Raw genomic sequence first — 18,861 nt, 5'->3', positions numbered from 1 at the left:
TTTTCTTCCTATATGGAGGGGTATAAATACCCAGGGTTCTAAGTGTAGCTCTCGAGTCCTTACTGGAGTGGAGGACCAAGTCGGTTGAGTCTGCAAACAACTTTTGCGTGTCAAAGGGAAGATCCACGATCTTCGCCTGTAGATCCCTCGGGATGCCCGATGTCTGGAGCCAGGATTCTCTACGCATGACCACTGCTGTAGCCGTTGAGCGTGCCGCCGTATCTGCCACATCCAGGGGGATCTGGACTCCCGTCCTTGAAGCAGCGTAGCCCTCTTGCACAATTGCCTTTAACACTGGCTTCTTATCTTCCGGAAGTGAATCCATGAGAGAAGTAAGCCTGGAGTAATTATCGAACTTATGGTTTGCTAGGTGTGCCACATAATTTGCCACTCTCAATAGCAGGGTGGAAGAGGAATATACCTTCCTGTGAAACAGCTCTAGCTTCTTAGCATCTTTGTCCGATCCCCCCTATTTGTACTGAGAAGTCTTTGACCTCTGCTGGGAGGATTCAACCACCAGTGAGTTCGGTTGTAGATGACTGAAAAGGAGCTCCATGCCCTTTGCTGGGATGAAGTACTTCTTGTCCGCTCTCTTGTTCATAGGCGGAGCGGAGGCCGGAGTCTGCCATATGGTAGTGGCTGACTCCATAATAGCTTCGTCCTGTGGGATAGAAATTTTGGATGAAGCTGGGGGCCTCAAATTTTTCAGGAGTTTGTGATGTTTCTCCTGCACTTCTGCCGTTTGAATGCCTTGCGTGAAAGCCACCCTTTTAAACAGCTCCTGAAACTGTTTAAGTTCATCCGGGGGAGCGACATCCCCGGGGGCCATGGCCTCATCTGAGGAGGATGAGGAGGAACCGCTAGGGTAAACCTCCCTCCAACTCTCAGGTTCCTGCCGTCGATGGTGTACCTGCTCGCTGGAGGATTGCGAAGGAAAGTCTCGGGGTTCTAAAATTAACTCCGCTTGAGATAACTGAGTTTCCATCCCCGCCCGGGAGCGTCCACGGGGGTATTGGCTGGCCGGGGGGGACCTGCCCCTGGGCGTAGGCCTGGGGTGTCTGTGTCCAGCATGATAGGAACAACCATGGCAGCACGGGCACGGGTCTGGGGACGGAGACCTGGACCACTCTCGGGGTGTGTACCCCCGATGTCTGGGACAGCGAGACCTCCGCGATGACACAGATAGCGGTGACACTGGTTTGTGATAGTACTCCAGTGGATCCAATCCCAGAAGGGGCGAAGGTGGCCCCAGCCATGGTGACATTGGTTGGAGGAATGGAGGAGGTGGTTCTGGATAGGCCGGTGGAGACCTGGGCCTTCTGGGCGGCGTGTGTAGCACAGGGGAAGAAGCTTGTTGTTAGCAGCAGCACAGCCCTGTCTGGAGAAGGGCTGCGGTGCCGGGTTTTTGCTCTTGCCTTTCCCCTTCCCTGCGGGGCTGGCACCGCCCCGACGCGCCGGGGATCTCGGCCCCGCTGTCGGCGCCATGCTCTGCCCACTCAGCTGCAGTGCCGCACGGATAACGTGCTCCGGTGCCTGCGGGCTCCGTGCCTGTTGGCCCTGCACCGTTGGTGCCGCAGGGGTCGGTGCCGCCTGTGGCGGTGCCCCCAGTTCCTGTGCTGGCCTGGCCACCGCTCTAGGCGCTGCGCGTGCTGGCTCTTTTATAATTGGAGGCTCAGCCTCTGCCACGTGCGCTGCTGCGGTGCCACTTACCTGAATATGCGGCTGGGGGCTGTGTGCTCCGCCAGTCCCGCTCGCTGAGACCGCTGGCAGGAATCGAGCTGGGGAGAGCTTCCTCCGTTTTCGCACCGAGGGGGTCAGAGAAGCTGCCTTCCTTTTGTGGAACCCAGAGGGCCCTTCTGATTGCCTCTCAGGCGCGTCTGGCTGGAGGGCCTTATCAAACAAGAGCATTTTAAGACGCATTTCTCTGTCTTTTCTTGCCCTGGCTGTGAGCTTAGCACAGTGGGAACACTTCTGGGTAACGTGTGATTCCCCCAGGCATCGGATGCATTCACTATGCCCATCGGAGGCCGGTATAGCTTCACGGCAGGACTCACACTTTTTAAAGCCTGAAGAAGCCATCTCGGTGAGTCTTTTACTGTTAATAAGGTACTTAGCACCTTATCTGTGCCTGTTTACCCGAAGGCCTACTGGCCTTCACGTCCACTCTTCTTCTCCGATCCTCTCTCTCCTTTCTTTTTTTTAAAAAAAAAAACAAAAACAAAAAAAAAAAACAACAACAATTTACACGTAGAAACACTGTCTAATCTGACTCTGGCCGTAGCCTGAGCGGATTCCGTCTGCAGCCGATGGCGGCTGAGAAGGAACTGGTGGGGACCGGATCACGCGCATGGCTGGGGACGCACAAGGGAGCGGCGCGTGCTGGCGCATGCGCGATCCAGGAGAAACTGCTGGAAGAATTCCAATCTGTGGCGCCGGGTGAGCCCAACACCTATTGTGGAGCACCCACGGGGACACTCGAAGAAGAACATGATATGCCACAGTTCAGAAAACCAAAATTGTAACAATGTATAGTACTTATATGCCAAACATGTCTGTCTACTTCAGGGGTGAGCAATAATTTTTGATGGTGGCCACTTCAATAATTTGAAAAGTGTTTAAGGGCCGCACGCTTCTATAATATTAATGGAGGACGTGCAGGGGTCCAGGATAGAGCGTGGTTACAGAAGAGAGTTCAGGGTAGGGTCAGGCTGCAGGAGGATGTGTGGGGTCCGAAATAGAGTTTGGGTGAAAGAGGGCCTTGTGACCTGGGACAGGATCTGCGAGGGAATTGTGGCCAAAGTGCAGAGTTTGGGTTTTGACAAAGCAGGAGGGGAGGGGGTTGTGACCTGGGGAGGGGGATTGGAGCTCATGAGCAGATTCCAATCTGAGGGAGGGGTATGGGGAGGGCTGAGGAAGGGGTACAGGATGTGGCAGGGAGTTGTGACCAGCAGCAGGGATGCAGAGGGTTTGGGAAGTAACCTCGGGCAGGGAGTTGGAGTATGGGTGTAGTTGGGATGACAGGTGCAGGTTCTAGCCAGGAGGTGCTTGCCCTAGGTGGCTCCTGGCCAGCAGTCCAGCTGGACCCTCAGGCTGGCTCCTTGCCTGCTGTGCCCCCAGACTCCAAAGTAGATGGCTGCATGGGCCATGTGCATCTCTGTGCAGCATAACAGAGGGGTGGGGAGATCCACAAGCTGCCTGCCCCTCAAGCACAGCCCAAGCTGCTCCCATTAGCCAGTTTCCAGCCAACGGGAGCTGCAAGATTGTGTTGGTGGCAGAGACAGTGCGCAAACCCTCTGCTTGTCCCCCCTACCAAGGGGCACACCCATGGCCCCCAAAGCCAGACACTTTGAGCAGTGGCAGGCAGGAACCCTGCCACTGGGCCAAGGGACAACGGTGGGCCACATCCAAACCGTGGGCTGGATTTTGCCCACCTTGCTCTACTTAGTTACAAATCCCATCATTCCTTTCCTTACCATTGAGTTAATATTGAGTGGTGACCCTGAACTCTGAGCAAAGAGTCCTGCCACAGTTGGTAAGGATTTGCGTTTAGGGGACACCCCAGAATTCATGTTCAGATTCCCTGTGGAGGCTCTCTTCCTTCGACCTCGTTTCTTCCCATCCTGCATATATGCTTGGCCACAGTCCATCCGAACGCTTGCCGTCAGGGCACTGTGCTTGTTAGAAGGAGACTGTTTTACATTTCCTGTACTAGGAGAGATTGTCAAGATGGTTCTTCTCTTGGCCTCATTCTCAGGATCTGAAAAAGTGGCATCTGGCTGAAATTCCCCTTTTGTTCCTTCAGCAAACATCTTCTGAGTATCCACATACTGCAGTCCCCCTACTGTGCTCTGGGAGGCGCCATTTAACTTGGGGCTTGCTGAGTGCTGGTGAGCTGGGGAATTCTGCCCAGAGTTCCGGGACTGTACCATTAGCAAAGAAGGGTGTTGTGGCGTGGAGCTCCGAGATCCGAAGGAGTTAAAAAAACTCCCAGAGTCGTCCCCTGATGCCTGATCAACACTATGGTTAAAGTGGGCTGGGCTGTTTGAAAGAGTTCCATTAATTGCCATGGAGCCAGAAGAATGTGAAAAACCTGTTGAAGGGGAAAGTATCATTCAACAGAAGCAAAAATGTACATCTCCCAGTGCAAGTAAGACTAAATTTCTAGGATATGTCTGAACAACTATCCCTACCTCTATTAAGTAACTGGCAATTCTGGCAAAGCAGTAATATTATGCACTGAACTCTGCAAGGCTGACCCTCACACAGTAAAGCCAAGAGCTCAGTTGTATGTGCTGGTAAATTAACTTAGCTGTCAGTACACTCTGTTCTCTTTTACAGACTCAGAGAAGTTCAGACATAACATGCTAGTGTCCTGCTTTCATCCTAATTCTTGTCACAATTCAAATTCCTCCTCAGAATAAGTAGTTTAGTCCAGATTAAAACCCACAATCCCCTCTGCTCCCAGCCCTTTCCTCTGGCCACTCAAACACACAGCAAGAATTAGTTGGGTTCCTTTCAAAGAGATGTTAATCACCTCCATTCCAACCCCCACTCCATACCTCAAAGCAAAAGAGAACATTGAGAAAACTGTGGTGGATCTTTAGTAAGTCAGGAGAATGAAAAAAAAACATGTGGGAGTCGAGTGAACGGGGCATAATTAAGTTCATTGAATACCTGCAGTAATGCACCATGCATGGAATAAGGCTTTAGATTTGGCCTTCTTTCCTAGTACAGTTGGGACTAAGGGGAGCAGGGAACCCAGTGCTACTCTGAAGCATTGTTTTGCCTGATCCAGGCTGAATCTCTCTAGTCAGCACCTTGGAACCTGACTGGTGCTGAAACAGAGAATTTGCCGACCCACATGAGTTAAACATTGTCCAGCAGCATTACCAACACTTGCACAGTTTACTGGGGTCTTAGAAGAAGTTTAGGGTTAAATTGGAGCTAAACAGCAGCACAGAACACACAGCCAGGATTGGTGGCTGGAAACAAACTTTACAGGGCTGTGGGAAGCTTTGCCACACCTCGGACAGACGGACATCCAGCTGCGTAAAACCATGCCGGACCAAGGATGTTGCAGGACCAGAGTATGCCAGACTAGAGAGGTTCAACCCGTAGTGTGCTTCAGAGGGAAACTCCTTCAGCCCTGGTCTGCTGAAAGGATGTTAATCTGAAAAGGACCTGAGGGTGAGGAACAGTAACTGTGCCCATCTGGTGAAGATACAGGCATGGAAGAACACCTCCTGCAGGCTATGCTGAAACGGCACTCACTGGTACAAAGAAGCCAGAATAGAGGAGCTTTGGGTGCTTCCAGGAAAACTGCTCTTGCCCCTCAAATGCAGTGTAATGGGAGGGCTAAGCTCCCTATTGTTAACAGCAGCAGTCAGGACGTCAACAGATGCCTTTCCAGACTACTGTGAAAGGCCTGTGTCATTTCTCTTGTTCCCAATGGGAACCCTGGCACAGTGCTCAAGCTACTGGGGAGCAAGAGGATGTGATGCAATAGGAGGCAAGATTTTCCCCTCAGATAGGCAGACCATCTGCTCTAGCCTTCATTTGTGCTGATGAGAGAAAGAGCTGCAGGCAGTGGTCTGCCAGCGTTCCACACAGCGACTGCTGCCAGTGAGGCCCCGGCCCCGCCCCCCCCCCCCCCCATAGGCGTGCGGTGGAATGTGGGTACATTCAATCTGTACAGAAGCTAGACGAGAGCCTAAGGGGACTTCTCATGACAGTTCAAAACTGACTAATGGGGAAATCGACAGCCCACTTTGGTTTACATTTCTTTTGTCAGAATGGTTACATGTGGGGGTTTTGTGCCACACAATCACCCTTCCCTTCATGTTTTTCCAGCCTTATTTCACCCTCAATCCACCTCCTCCTCCTCATCCAGAAACATACAATCTCTTGAGGCAAAACTGCACCATATGCCCGACTCTCTGCAGCCCCAGGGACTCTAGACCTCAATCACACAGAAGATAATGAACAGAGTTATTGCTCAGAGACACAGAGGTGCCCTAGAGGAGGAATTAATTACCTGAGGTAGCCAAAGCCAGTGGCTTGTTTCCAGCAGCATTGCTTACACCATTATGAGAATTAGCACCAAACTGTTTTTCAAGTGTTGACGATGCATCTCGATTCTGATGAACTGGACTAGGTGTGCTTCTCTAGAGTGAACAACAAAAAAAACAGGCACTTCAGTCCAGAAAGTTTATTCACTGGCCATTCATTTAACAAAACTCAGGGGCATTTGTAGTTTTGTGGCTTCAAATCCCTCTGCGCTGCCTAAACTTTCTAAACTTAGTATATTTGTCAGCAAATTATAGTTTAATTCCAAGCTGCCCAAACATCAGCAAACCAACGGCTGCACTGGCAACTTACTGCATCTAGCTTCTTTTAGCCAGCAGGGATGTCATGTCTCAGCATGTAACAATCTTTCCACCACAATGTATTGCTGAATGCTAAAACATGGCCTCTCTGCAGATCGCACCTTCAGTGCTAGTGGTGAGAGCCCTATGGATTGCACTGTAGGATCCCAGGAGCTTCACGTTAGCAACTCCTAAAGCACCATTGTCCACTCCTCTCCCCGACCAAAATAATCTGGTATGCGGAATGAAAGTCACTGCCTGTCTGACCTCAGATAGCCAGAAGTGTATTGGTGCACCAATTGTAGTCCTCAGGCAATCCAAGAGCCTAAGTGACCTTCCTGCTACTGTGCTGTAGTTTGTTTCTCGAATTGCTGGTTTCACATACCATGTAACAACCGACAACAAGAAAAAGCGCTTGTTTTGCACAGGCAGTAGAGTCCTGACACACAGATGTTACATAAGCCTATGACCCACGCTCAAAAAACAAAGTAGAAAAGGACTCAAAGTGACTGCCCTCCTTTGAGGAACAAAGGGTGAACTCATACACATGGAATGATTTACCCTTTGGTCTCATCTCTGTCCACAACTATAACCAAGGCACAGAGTTTAAATAGGAGACAAACCTGTTGGAGCTACATCATAGTTAGCAGTGATCAGCTATACACAACCTAACAGTATGACTACCATTGGATCAGAGGTTAAAGTGTTCAAGGACTAGTTCAGTTATGTGACATGGTTATAGAGCCTATCCACACTACAATTTTTTACCTTTATATTGCATCAGCATTAAAGACCCACAGTCAGGGGTCAGGATCCCATTGCAGTAGTGCTGTACAAACACAAAGGGGATCCCTCTGCCTTTGACTCAGGACACTTGTCATAACAAGGTCCTTTCAACCCATTATTCCAGAGTCAATGGGAAAAGATGCAAAGAGCTGTATGGGACCCTCAGTTCTCACACACAGTGAGAAGTGCACGCAGACAGAGGGCACGGTGCTATTTTAAGTATTTCTGTTCTCATAATCCTTCCACCCAAAACACTGAACAGCAGCAGAGTGCCAGCTGATGGAAGTCAGCAAAGGCCCGCTGAGTTTCATGGAGATATCGCACACTACACCAGCTGAGGATCTGACCCAGTCCATATATGCACATACATACACGTTGCGGGTGCTCACAGAGCTGACAATCGAGCTCATCCTCTGCCATACCAATGATCAATAAGGGACGTTTGCCAAAGTTGGCTTCATCTCCTAAGGCAGTCATGTAACTCTATCCAGATGCCACTTTGTTCTATTTTAAGAGATGTCTCTACCCGGAGCTAAGACGACAGGGGTTCTCCAACACAACTGCAAGACCTTTTGCTAGGAGAGGGTCAAGGGGAGACAAACTGTGGTCTCTACGTAATAACCCCTTCTTTAGTTCATTGGAGAGAGAACCCCATGTGACAGCATGCTAGGAGTCTAATGCAGACCCAACAGCCTGGTCACGATGGTAGTAACTCGCTAGGATTCTGGTGCACCATATGCAATTATTTCCCAGTTTGTTTTTTAGTTAGGGATAGAAAGTGTTGACAATCCCTTACTCACCACCTTCTCAACACGGCTAGGTAGGACTACGCTGGCCAGAGGGATACTAACGGGGAGTTTATTGGGCTGCACCGTGCTGAGAGGAATACTGATAGGTAGGCTGGTGATAGTTTCTCCATTACTGGCAGAAGTCCTCTCTCGCAAAACCTGCAAACACAAAAGCAGCCTCTCTGAAATGGGAGCTTGTTGCTCACGAGTGAGCATGTTCCACAACACAAATTAAAGCCTACTATTTCTTAGCATATGCTCTCATCTTTATATAAAAATAAGCTCTCTGTATTTCACCACCACCACACTTTCCTGTTTTATTCATTCCCATTCAGGCCGCATGTTGCATGTAAGATAAGAAGAGAGTGTTGGGAAGTTTGGATGTGCTGCGAAGACAGACTGCCAATTCAAGCAATGACAACCCACTGCAACAACAGACAAAAGGCAGTATCCAAAGGCACCTGAACCAAATCACCTTGAACCAGAAGGATGGAGGCTCAAATGTGGGCCTCCAAGGAGAAGGAAGGGAAGGGAGTTTTTGAAATCTTGTTTCCCCACATCCTTGCAAATGTTTTGGGATTCACACCTTCTTAAGATATACCTACATGAGAAATGTAAACGTTAATTTGGTGATGGTGAAAGGTGCTTGTTGGTCTAATCTGTAGAAAGAAACCCTCTCTCCACAAGATGCAGAGCCTACAGCAACTGGATAAAGGAGAAGTTACTCACCTGTGTAGTAAGGATGGTTCTTCGAGATGTGTCCCCGTGGGTGCTCCACAGTAGGTGTCGGGCTCGCCCCGGCGCTGCAGCTCGGAAAATCTTCAGCAGTCTCCATCGGGTCACGCATGCGCCGATGCGCGTCGGCTCTTCGCGCACTTACGGTCACGTGCGCGATCCGGTCCCCGCCAGTTCCTGATCAACCGCTCCGGACGCCCCTGAAAAAACACACAAACAGAGCTCCAAAGTGGGGAGGAACGGGTGGGTAGTGGAGCACCCACGGGGACACATCTCGAAGAACCATCGTTACTACACAGGTGAGTAACTTCTCTTTCTTCTTCGAGCGGTCCCCGTGGGTGCTCCACAGTAGGTGACTACCCAGCAGTAACGCCCCCCCCGAAAAAGGAGGTGGGTACCCAATTTATGCGCAGCTTGCCCGTGAATGAACTGCTGTCGACAGGCGTGTATCCTCATCAAGCATCCTGTGCATGGCGTAGTGCTTGGCGAAGGTGTCACAGGAAGACCACGTCGCCGCTCTGCAGATATCTCTCAACGCGATGCCTTTGAAGAAGGCCATTGACGCCGCCATCGCCCTAGTAGAGTGGGCTCTTGGCGGAACTGGCAGAGGAGTCTTGCAAATCTCATAACACAGTCTTATACAAGACACAATGTGATTTGAAATCCTCTGTGAAGATAGTGCTTCTCCTTTTGACCTGGGTGCATTGAACACCAGTAGTCTGTCCATTTTCCGGAAAGGTTTAGTTCTATCGATGTTGAAGGCCAGTGCCCTTCTTATGTCAAGTAAGTGCAACCGTGCCTCTTCATTTGAATTGTGAGGCTTAGGATAGAACAAGGGCAGCACTATTGGTTCGTTGATATGAAAGTCTGAAGAGACCTTCGGAACGAAGGCTGGGTGTAATCGTAAGACCACCGCTTCTTTTGAGAAGATCGTGCAGGGTGGTGTGGACATTATGGCCATGAGCTCACTCACTCTGCGAGCTGACGTAATTGCCAGGAGGAAAGTCGTTTTAATAGTAAGTAGTCGAAGGGAGACCGTAGCCAATGGTTCAAAGGGCGGTCCCGAGAGGGTGTGTAGAACTAGATCTAAACTCCATGACGGCGGTATTGGTTTCCGAGGGGGATACAGGTTCACCAACCCCTTTAGGAAACACGAGACAACAGGATGGGCAAATGTGGTTGATCCATCCTCTTCATGCCGAAACGCTGATATAGCCGCCAGATGCACCTTTATAGAGGATAGCGAAAGTCCGTTTTGTTTGAGTTGTAGCAAATAATCCAGAATCATATGTGTGGTGGCGTCCCGGGGTATTAGTTGCCTGGAGGAACACCATTCGGAAAAACGCAACCATTTGTGCTGATAAGTCTTTCTGGTGGAAGTTCTCCGACTACATTCAAGGACTTGTTGTACTCCCTCTGAGCACGTAGTCTCTAAGGCGCTTAGCCATGGATTAGCCATGCTTGTAGCCGAAGTCTCTTCGGGTATGGGTACAGTATTGACCCCCAAGCCTGAGTGAGAATGTCCGGTACTGTTGGTAGGGGAAATGGCCGATGTTGAGCCATGCGCAAGAGCAATGGGAACCACTGTTGCCAGTCTCAGGTTGGGACTATGACTATCATGCATGCTTTCTCCCTTCTGGCCTTCTCCAAGACCTTGTGTATAAGTGTCGTGGGAGGGAACACATAAAGTAGAGGGCCCTTCCATGGGATCATGAAGGCTTCCCCCAAAGACTCCCGTCCCATGCCCGCTCTGGAGCAGTATTGGGGACATTTCTTGTTTTCTCGGGTGGCAAACAAGTCGATTTAGGGAAAACCCCATCTGCGGAACACTTGGTGAAGTAGGTCTGAACGGATCTGCCACTCATGAGTGGGCGCAAAGTGTCTGCTGAGTTGGTCCGCCTTGATGTTGTGGACTCCCGGTAGGTATGAAGCCTTTATGATTATATTGTTGGCGATACACCAGTTCCAGAGTCGGACCGCCTCCACACAAAGCATACGAGACCTGGCTCCCCCGTCGGTTTATATAAAACACGGTGGTGGTGGTGTCGGTATTCACGCCGACTATTTTTCCGTGCAGATAATTGTGAAAATGCCTGCACGCATTGAACACTGCCCTGAGCTCTAATATGTTTATGTGCAGTGTCTTCTCCGCGGGGGACCATAATCCTTGAGTGGTTTTGTCATCCATGTGAGCCCCCCATCCCATATGGGAGGCATCTGTTGTAATGAACACAGTAATTTGCGGTTGGCGGAAGGGCACCCCTGTTAGGAGATTCTTGGGGTTTCCCCACCATGTTAGCGAGCTTCGTGCCTCTGTTGTAAGTGACACCCTCTTGTGGACGGTGTGGATTGAGGGTTTGTATACAGTTGCCAACCAATGCTGCAATCCTCGCATATGCAGCGTGGCGTTTTGCACCACAAACGTGGTGGTTGCCATATGCCCCAACAGTCGCAAGCACGTGAGAACTGGAACAGTGGGGCTGTACGTTAGTAGTTGTACGAGAGATTCGATGACACAAAAACGAGCCTCGGGTAAATACACCCTTGACGTGACTGAGTCTACCCGAGCCCCTATAAACTCTATATTTTGCGTGAGGTCGGTCTTTGACTTTGAGAAATTGATGATGAGGCCCAGTGAGGTAAATGTGTTTGTGGTAATGTGCATCATCCGTAATACCTCCGCCCGGGAAGTTCCCTTTAGCAGGCAATCGTCCAGGTACGGGAAGATGAAAACTCCCTGTCTGTGCAGGTATGCTGACACCACCGCTAAGGTCTTGGTGAAGACTCTGGGTGCTGAAGAGAGTCCGAATGGGAGGACACTGTACTGGAAATGATCTGTGCCCACAAGGAACCGGAGGAAACGCCTGTGGGCTGGATGAATTGCGATATGAAAATACGCATCCTGTAAGTCGAGGGCTGCAAACCAATCGCCATGGTCTAGTGCCGTGATTACTGAAGCCATCGTAGTCATTTTGAAGCGCTGTTTGCGTAGGTACTGGTTCAGTGCACATAGATCCAAAATGGGTCTCCACCCTCCTGTCTTCTCTTCCGTCAGGAAATACCTGGAGTAGAACCCTTTGCCTTGATATTGTTCCGGTACTCTCTCCACCGCCCCTATCAATAGGAGGTGGTCCACCTCCTGCCTTAATTCCAGTAGGTGAGAGGGGTCTCTGAGAAGGGGTGCAGTGGGAGGATTTGGTGGAGGTAAAGACTGGAAGGGGATCGTGTATCCCGTGTTTACAATCTCCAATACCCACTTGTCCAACGTGATGCTTTTCCATTGTGGGTAAAATGGCTTGAGTAGGTGATGGAACATGTACTGAGATTGGCACTGAGGTACGGTCTTGGCTTCGCGACCCTCGACATACCCATCAAACTTGCTGTATTGCACTTTGCCCTGCGGAGGCGTTGCCCTGCTGAGGCCGGCGCCTAGGGCCCTTATAATGTGTTTGTTGATGACGTCCCTGATCATACCCCCGTTGAAATTGGGCACGTTGCTGTTGGTAACCATAACGGCGTTGCTGAGGATAAAATTTCTTCCTTCTGAACGGTGGGGTATATATCCCCAAAGTCCGAAGTGTCGCTCTGGAATTTTTGCTCGAGTGTAGGACTGAGTCGGTCGATTCAGCAAACAATTTTATTTTGTCAAAGGGGAGGTCTGCAATTTTGACCTGTAACTCCTTTGGAATGCTGGATGTGTGAAGCCATGACTCTCTCCGCATTACCACTGCAGTGGCCACGGCGCTGGCCGCTGTGTCCGCCACATCCAGTGCAATCTGCACGCCCGCTCGAGAAGCCACGTAGCCCTCTTGCACAATTGCCTTAAGAATTGGCCTTTTATCCTCCGGAAGGAAGTCCATGAGGGCAATAAGCTTGGAATAGTTGTCGAAATTGTGATTCGACAAATGAGCAGCATAGTTGGCCATGCGGAGCAACAGACGAGAGGAGGAGTAGGCTTTTCTACCCAGAAGATCCAGCTTCTTTATGTCCTTGTCCAATCCCCCAGATTTGTACTGGGACGATTTGGACCTGCGTTGGGACGATTCAACCACTAGCGAGTTTGGCTGTGGATGACTAAATAGAAATTCCATACCTTTCGCAGGGACGAAGTACTTCTTTTCTGCAATTTTGTTGGTAGGAGGAGCGGATGCTGGGGTCTGCCACATATTAGTGGCTGCCTCCATGATTGCATCATCCAGAGGAATAGCAATTTTAGAAGAAGATGGAGGCCTGAGGTTTTTAAGGAGTCTGTGGTGTTTCTCCTGCACCTCCGCCACTTGAATATCTTGGGATTGAGCTACTCATTTGAACAGCTTCTGGAACTGTTTCAGGTCATCTGGGGGAGAAATGTCTCCAGGGACCACGGCCTCGTCTGGCGAGGATGAGGAGGTATCACTATGGTATCTCTCCTCCAATTCCTCTGGATCCTGGCTGTATTGATGTGATTGCCTTTGTGGAATTTCGAGGTGGGGTTCAATGTCTTTAGACCCAGCCTCTGATTGGGGAACTTGTGGTGTTCCCCCAGGTGGAAGTAGAACACTGTGGCGTTGAGGGGTGGTCGACAGGGATCTATAGTGAGACGTCGACCTCCTATGCTGACGCCCCGCATAATGATGGCGGTCGTAGCAACAGGGACAGGGGCCCGGCGATGGAGACCTGGACCATGACCCAAGGATGTAAGGGTGGTGCCTGGAATGTCGAGACCTCCGAGACGATACCGACGTACGAGGAGAGCCTCTGTGAGAAGACTTGTAGGGATCTCTGCTAGATGATGGAGAAAAGTGTGCAGACCCCTGGGATGGACTCCGAAGAAAAGGAGAAGGACGTCTGTGGCAGGCTGAAGGTGTTGCTGCCCGTCGAATCTCCGGTGGTGATCGTGGTGACAGAGGCAGCGCAATTACCTCAGGAAAGGGGCTGCGGTGCCTGGTCTTCGTTTTAGCCTTTACCCTCTCGGGTGGTCTTATCGGTGAACTTGGTACCGGAGCAGGCGTCATGCTGATTTCCACTGCTCCCGGTGCCATCGTCGCCGGTGCCGTCGTCTCCGGTGCCTCTGGGGAAGTCTCGATCGGTGCCGCAGTAGCCGGTGCCGGACTGACTAGTGCCCGCACGGCTCTTGGTGCCATCTCCCCGGTAGCTGCAAGGCCTTGAGTGGTTGCATGCACCGCGGCTTTACCAGTGGAGGAAGCCAGCGTGCACGGGCCCTTTGTTACACTCGTCCCACTCCCAACAGTAAGGGGCAGGGATCGAGTAGGCGAGGCTCTTCTCTTCTTCTGCGCAGAGGAGGTCAAAGAGGCAACCTTCCTCTTGTGCGATCCTGAAGAGCCCTCCGCATGTGTTGTCTCCGATGAGACAGGCTGAAGTGCTTTGTCAACTAGTAGCATCTTCAGCCTCATTTCTCTATCTTTTCTAGCTCTATTAGTCAACTTGGAACAATGGGAGCACTTCTGGGGAACGTGCGTCTCCCCAGGGCACCGTATGCATCTGCTATGGCCATCTGAAGCAGGCATGGCCTCCCGGCAAGATTCACACTTCTTAAAGCCGGGAGATGGCATTGTTAAAACTTAACTCTGAGTCCTTAGGTGCTAATAGCACACTTAACAGTCTATTAGGTGATGTTAATAACCGTTGGCCTTTGAAGGCTGACAAATGAAAGCAGCGGGCCCGCCCGGAGGCGGCCTCTGCGGTTTTAAGATAGTCTTTAGCTTTTAACAACTTTTAACAGAGTAACTAATTATAATAACTATAGAACTGCTAACTATGAACTGTTAAAAACTATTAACACGAGAAAACATAAGATATATCTGTCTCAGGTATTGGAGCCGGAGAGGATTCAGTCTGCAGCCATTAGCGGTTGAGATGGAACTGGCGGGGACCGGATCGCACACGTGACCGTAAGCGTGCAAAGAGCCAACGTGCATCGGCGCATGCGCGACCCGACGGAGACTGCTGAAGATTTTCCGAGCTGCGGCGCCGGGGCGAGCTTGACACCTACTGTGGAGCACCCACGGGGACCACTCGAAGAAGAACTTCCTATCACTGCCACCTGCTAGCGTGCATCAACCTTGCACTGGAATGGACGCTTCTACACAAGAGATTATTGTACCATGGAGTGTGAACTTTCTCTCCTCAGCCTCTCTGCCGAAACCAATTGCTTATGAAGTGAGGGTGGCCTGGTGAAGGGGATAAATGCTCTCTAAGAACTAGAGTAAGACCATGTACTCATTTTACAGCATTTGCTGAAAAGGTGCCTGATAGTAATACATTTGGTCACTTCCAGCCCATCCCATGACCTGACTCTCTCCATCATCCAGTTCCTTCTTACGATGTCTTGAACAACTTCAATTTCATGTTACACCCAATGCTGAGTTGCCTTTTCTATGGCTTCCAGAAAGGAGCCAGGAGATCACTAGGTCCAGCCTAGAGCTTTGATGGCTTCGCTCTGTCAGAAGCATCATTTCTGTTGACAGCTCTATGCAGAGAAGCCAGCATATTCCTTACCTTCTCACTTGCAATCGGTAAGGCCGCTGGGGAAGAGGGCCGAGTTTCCTGAGGACTCAGCTTTATGCCATTTGCAATTCCAGCGCTTGGATATGTAAGGCCATTCTCTTTTATGTGGTCAGCTCTGGAACAGAGGTGTACACAGTCAGCTTTTTCTTTCTTTTGCCATTTGTCCAATTAATTCATGTTACAAACTCAAGGCATTATAGCCTTGCTTACCTGACCAACCAGCATTGCTGGATATACTAGCTTATAGTTAAACAACTAAGCTACAAAGCTTCACCAGGCTAAGCAGAGATTCTACTTAGCTGTTTTCATCTCCTGTCTAGACAGATTACCAGCAACACAGTAAGCATTACTACACTTCATTTCCCAACACAGGAACTGACCACTCTCACCTCTGGTGTATCTCATTAGCTGTTGCTTTTCCATTGACTGCATGGTCCTGATTCAAGTGTCTCCTTAGGGCTATCTTAGCTGGGGAAAACCTGGTGTAATCGGGTAAGGACAAGCTTGCTGTCTTGTCCACCTTCTGTCTGCTGCTGTGGTTTGGGGTGCAAGGAATTATTTCTTGGTCCAGGTGAGAGGTCATGTATTGAGGGGTGCTCTGCTTGGAAGAGGGTCTGCTAAGAGCATTATGGATTTCATAGGGAGTAGCATGGCCATTCATGGACAGTTCAGGGCTCATGCCATTGATGTGGGGTATAGGAAATTTAGAGCACTCAAGCTCAAGTTGGAATCTGCCATGATCGGCCTCAGGCTCACGACCTAAACGATTTTTACTGCGTAGTTGTACCGACAGAGACTCATCAGGTGGCATGTATGATTTCAGCTGCATAAGCTCCTGCTGCCTTTGACTTTTCTCAAGCTCCACAATGCTGATCTTTAAATGAAGAGGACGACAAAGATTAAAGACTGTACCTAAGAATTAAACCACATTTTGGAGTTTTCCCTTCCAGATGCTTCTCAGAAAAAGTGTCCCTTTTTTTGATGATAACTCAAAGTAAACAATCTATGATTTAAAAAATAAATTTCAATACACTGCTCTAGGTTTGTAAAACAAAAGCAGAGGTAGAAAAAAATTTTCAAATAGGCTACTAGAGAGTATCTAGTGCACGTCAGAAAATTTCCCATAAAGAGTGTAAGAAGTTAAATTTCTATAAAAATACAAACTAATTTCACACTTTAGGAAGATTGGGTGGGGCGCAAAGCAAGGAAGACACACCCCATACTAAGAGCATACTACCATGGGTCCGACAACATGTTCGGACTGGGTTACCACTTCGTATGAGAAGCCAAGAGAATCAACCCCATTTGAAAAGAGAGGTCCTTTTGGCAAGATGTTTCTAGGAGAAGAGAAGTGTGACACGAGATGCACACGGGGGATACAATATAGGTGCAACGGAACTAAAACAGAACCAAACTAGCAGGACCTCTCTTTTCACCAGACAAAGCATTTTAAGGATGCAGAGAACAGCTGATAAACCAATGCTCAGATTCAAAAGTTCAAAGCAATACTGGAGGCCAAGCCAACTCCCATTATTTGCCATTTATACACCTGAAAGATTATCTGCAGCTTTGTTCTTCCTAGTTTTTTCAAACTATCCTCTAATTATTTTGTCATTAACAGTTCCATGGCAGTGGCTAGATTTATGCTCCAGTGTCATATTATGGGGGGGGGAAAAAACCTAAAACCAACCAACACATGCCCTAAATGGAATACTGGCTGACTACAGCTCTGAGCTGGTGGCCACTATTTGCTCCTCATTCTACCTGCAATTCCAAACAGTGCTTTTGTTTCTCAGAAATCTGATTCTTCAGTGCCTGCTTTTCCTTCAGCAAGCTCTCCAGCGAAAGCGTTGACCAATCCAGCTTCAGTTCTTCACATCGTGCTTTAAGCTGTGAGGGTATCAAAAGCTTGATCAGTGGCATGTTTCACAATTCCAAAAGATCAAAGTAGCAGGGCAGAATTTCATCCTGCTCCCCACTGAAATTTGGAGGCACTTGTCTATCATACCAAAAACCAGCTCTAAATACAAGGCAAACATTGTAGCTTTCCAGAAAAATTGGTTTCCACTCCCTATTTATGGAGCTAGAAGTGGGTCTAATAAGCCTAACATTACTCAACATCCCTCAACAGTTCTGCGTCCAGCTTCTCCCACCCTAAACCTTGTTGTGTGAACTTCTGAAAGTGATGGAAATATAAAATTATACCTACAGCCAAGGGAGCCCCAGGCAAACATCCTGTCCACAGTGTTCTACAAACACAGCTTTGAACTGTTATCCTATATGAGCAGAGCATGTCTGCACAGCTGTGTATTGCAGATGAAGTTGGGGCCACCCAAATCAGTTGTCACTTCAGAACACGTCCAGATTTAAATGAAGACCTCCGAGAGAACGGACCACCCACCCCACCCTTTGGATCAAGATTTATTCTGTAGAAATGCACCCTGATTCAGAATTAACAGAAAGAAAAGAATGAAACTGGCAACTGTTCTCTGAAGCCAAAAGGTCTAGGGCTAGAGGAAAGCAACAGACAACATAGGAATTAAACAGTGAGCAGGAGAACTGGACACATCAGCTCTGCTGATCACCAGTGTAACATTCTTTGAATGAGTAACATTCTTTTAGGCTCTACAGGAACTAAGTTTTCTGTTCAGTTTTTGTTGTCATTAAGATACAAAAGGGAAAACAGCAGTTCATGACCTGCCTTTTATTTTTAAATAAATAAAAATAAATAAATTATTAATAAAATGACCATTGTTTGGCTCACACATTGCTAGTCAGATGGAAGCACAGTACTCACCAGCTGCAAACTCTGGTTCCTGAGTTCACTGTTATCTTTCTCCAGCTGCTTCGTCTGTTCCTTCAGCTGTTGGTTGTGAGCAGAAATCTCCTTCTGAGCCTGAATCAGGTCATTATATGTCAGAGCCTTAACTCCCAACTACAGGGAGAAGGAGAGAAAGAGTCAGATTCAAGTGCAGCTCAGTATTCCAATTCCAAACAGTCAGCGTGCATGCGGGCGCGCACGCACACACCACACACACGATAATATTTCACATTTCCATGTTAAACTGAACTCTACAGATGAAAAGTGCTGGATAAACACAACTGTGTGTTCTATTACTACTGTGGCCCCCAATGTTATTGGCAGGATCAGAGTAGAACAAAGACTCCCCAAATTAAATCAGTAAGAACATAACAACGGCCAAACTAGATCACCTACTTCAGCATTCCGTCTTCTGGCAGTGGCAGATGCCAGGTGCCCCAAACTGAATGAACAGAATAGGTAATCATCAAAGGCCATCCTGTCACCCTTTGCCAGCTTCTGACAGAGTCTAGAGACACCAACCCAGCTCACCCTGGCTATGGATCTATCTTCCATGAATTTATCAAGCTCTTTATTGAACCCTATTATAGTCTTGGCCTTCACATCATTGTCCGGTAAGGAATTCCACAAGTTGATTGTGTGTTGTGTGAAGAAGTAGTTCCTTTTATTTGTTTTAAACCAGCCACCTACTAATTTTAGTTGGGGGCCCCTACTTCCAGCGTTATGGGAAAGAGTTAATTACTCTATTCACTTTTTCCATAAAAGTCATGATTGTATAGCCCTCTATCATATCCCTCATTGGTCATCTCTTTTCCAAGCTGAAAAGTCCCAGTCTTATTAATCTTTCCTCATATGACAG

The 18,861-nt window shown here is 48.9% G+C and overlaps 1 protein-coding gene across 4 annotated transcripts in view; it reads right to left on the bottom strand.

Moving 5' to 3' along the window:
• The window catches only part of DOT1L (DOT1 like histone lysine methyltransferase), a 162,733-nt gene that overhangs the window by 22,385 nt on the left and 121,487 nt on the right, over positions 1-18,861 (bottom strand). For 3 of the 4 annotated variants that reach the window (XM_074978486.1, XM_074978483.1, XM_074978487.1), the window contains exons 18-24: positions 17,979-18,116; positions 16,946-17,071; positions 15,571-16,055; positions 15,173-15,296; positions 7,952-8,098; positions 6,035-6,164; positions 3,474-4,090 (exon numbers count right to left, since the gene is read on the bottom strand). In XM_074978486.1, the coding sequence (XP_074834587.1) occupies positions 3,474-4,090; positions 6,035-6,164; positions 7,952-8,098; positions 15,173-15,296; positions 15,571-16,055; positions 16,946-17,071; positions 17,979-18,116 (1,767 nt within the window). The remainder of the gene's footprint in view (positions 1-3,473; positions 4,091-6,034; positions 6,165-7,951; positions 8,099-15,172; positions 15,297-15,570; positions 16,056-16,945; positions 17,072-17,978; positions 18,117-18,861) is intronic. The other variant, XM_074978484.1, reaches the window with a different exon arrangement.

The sequence above is a fragment of the Carettochelys insculpta genome, chromosome 27 (genome assembly GCF_033958435.1).
Source record: "Carettochelys insculpta isolate YL-2023 chromosome 27, ASM3395843v1, whole genome shotgun sequence".
Lineage (NCBI taxonomy): Eukaryota > Metazoa > Chordata > Testudines > Carettochelyidae > Carettochelys > Carettochelys insculpta.
Note: the sequence above shows the minus strand (reverse complement) of the source record. Positions and strands in the feature narration are given on the sequence as shown.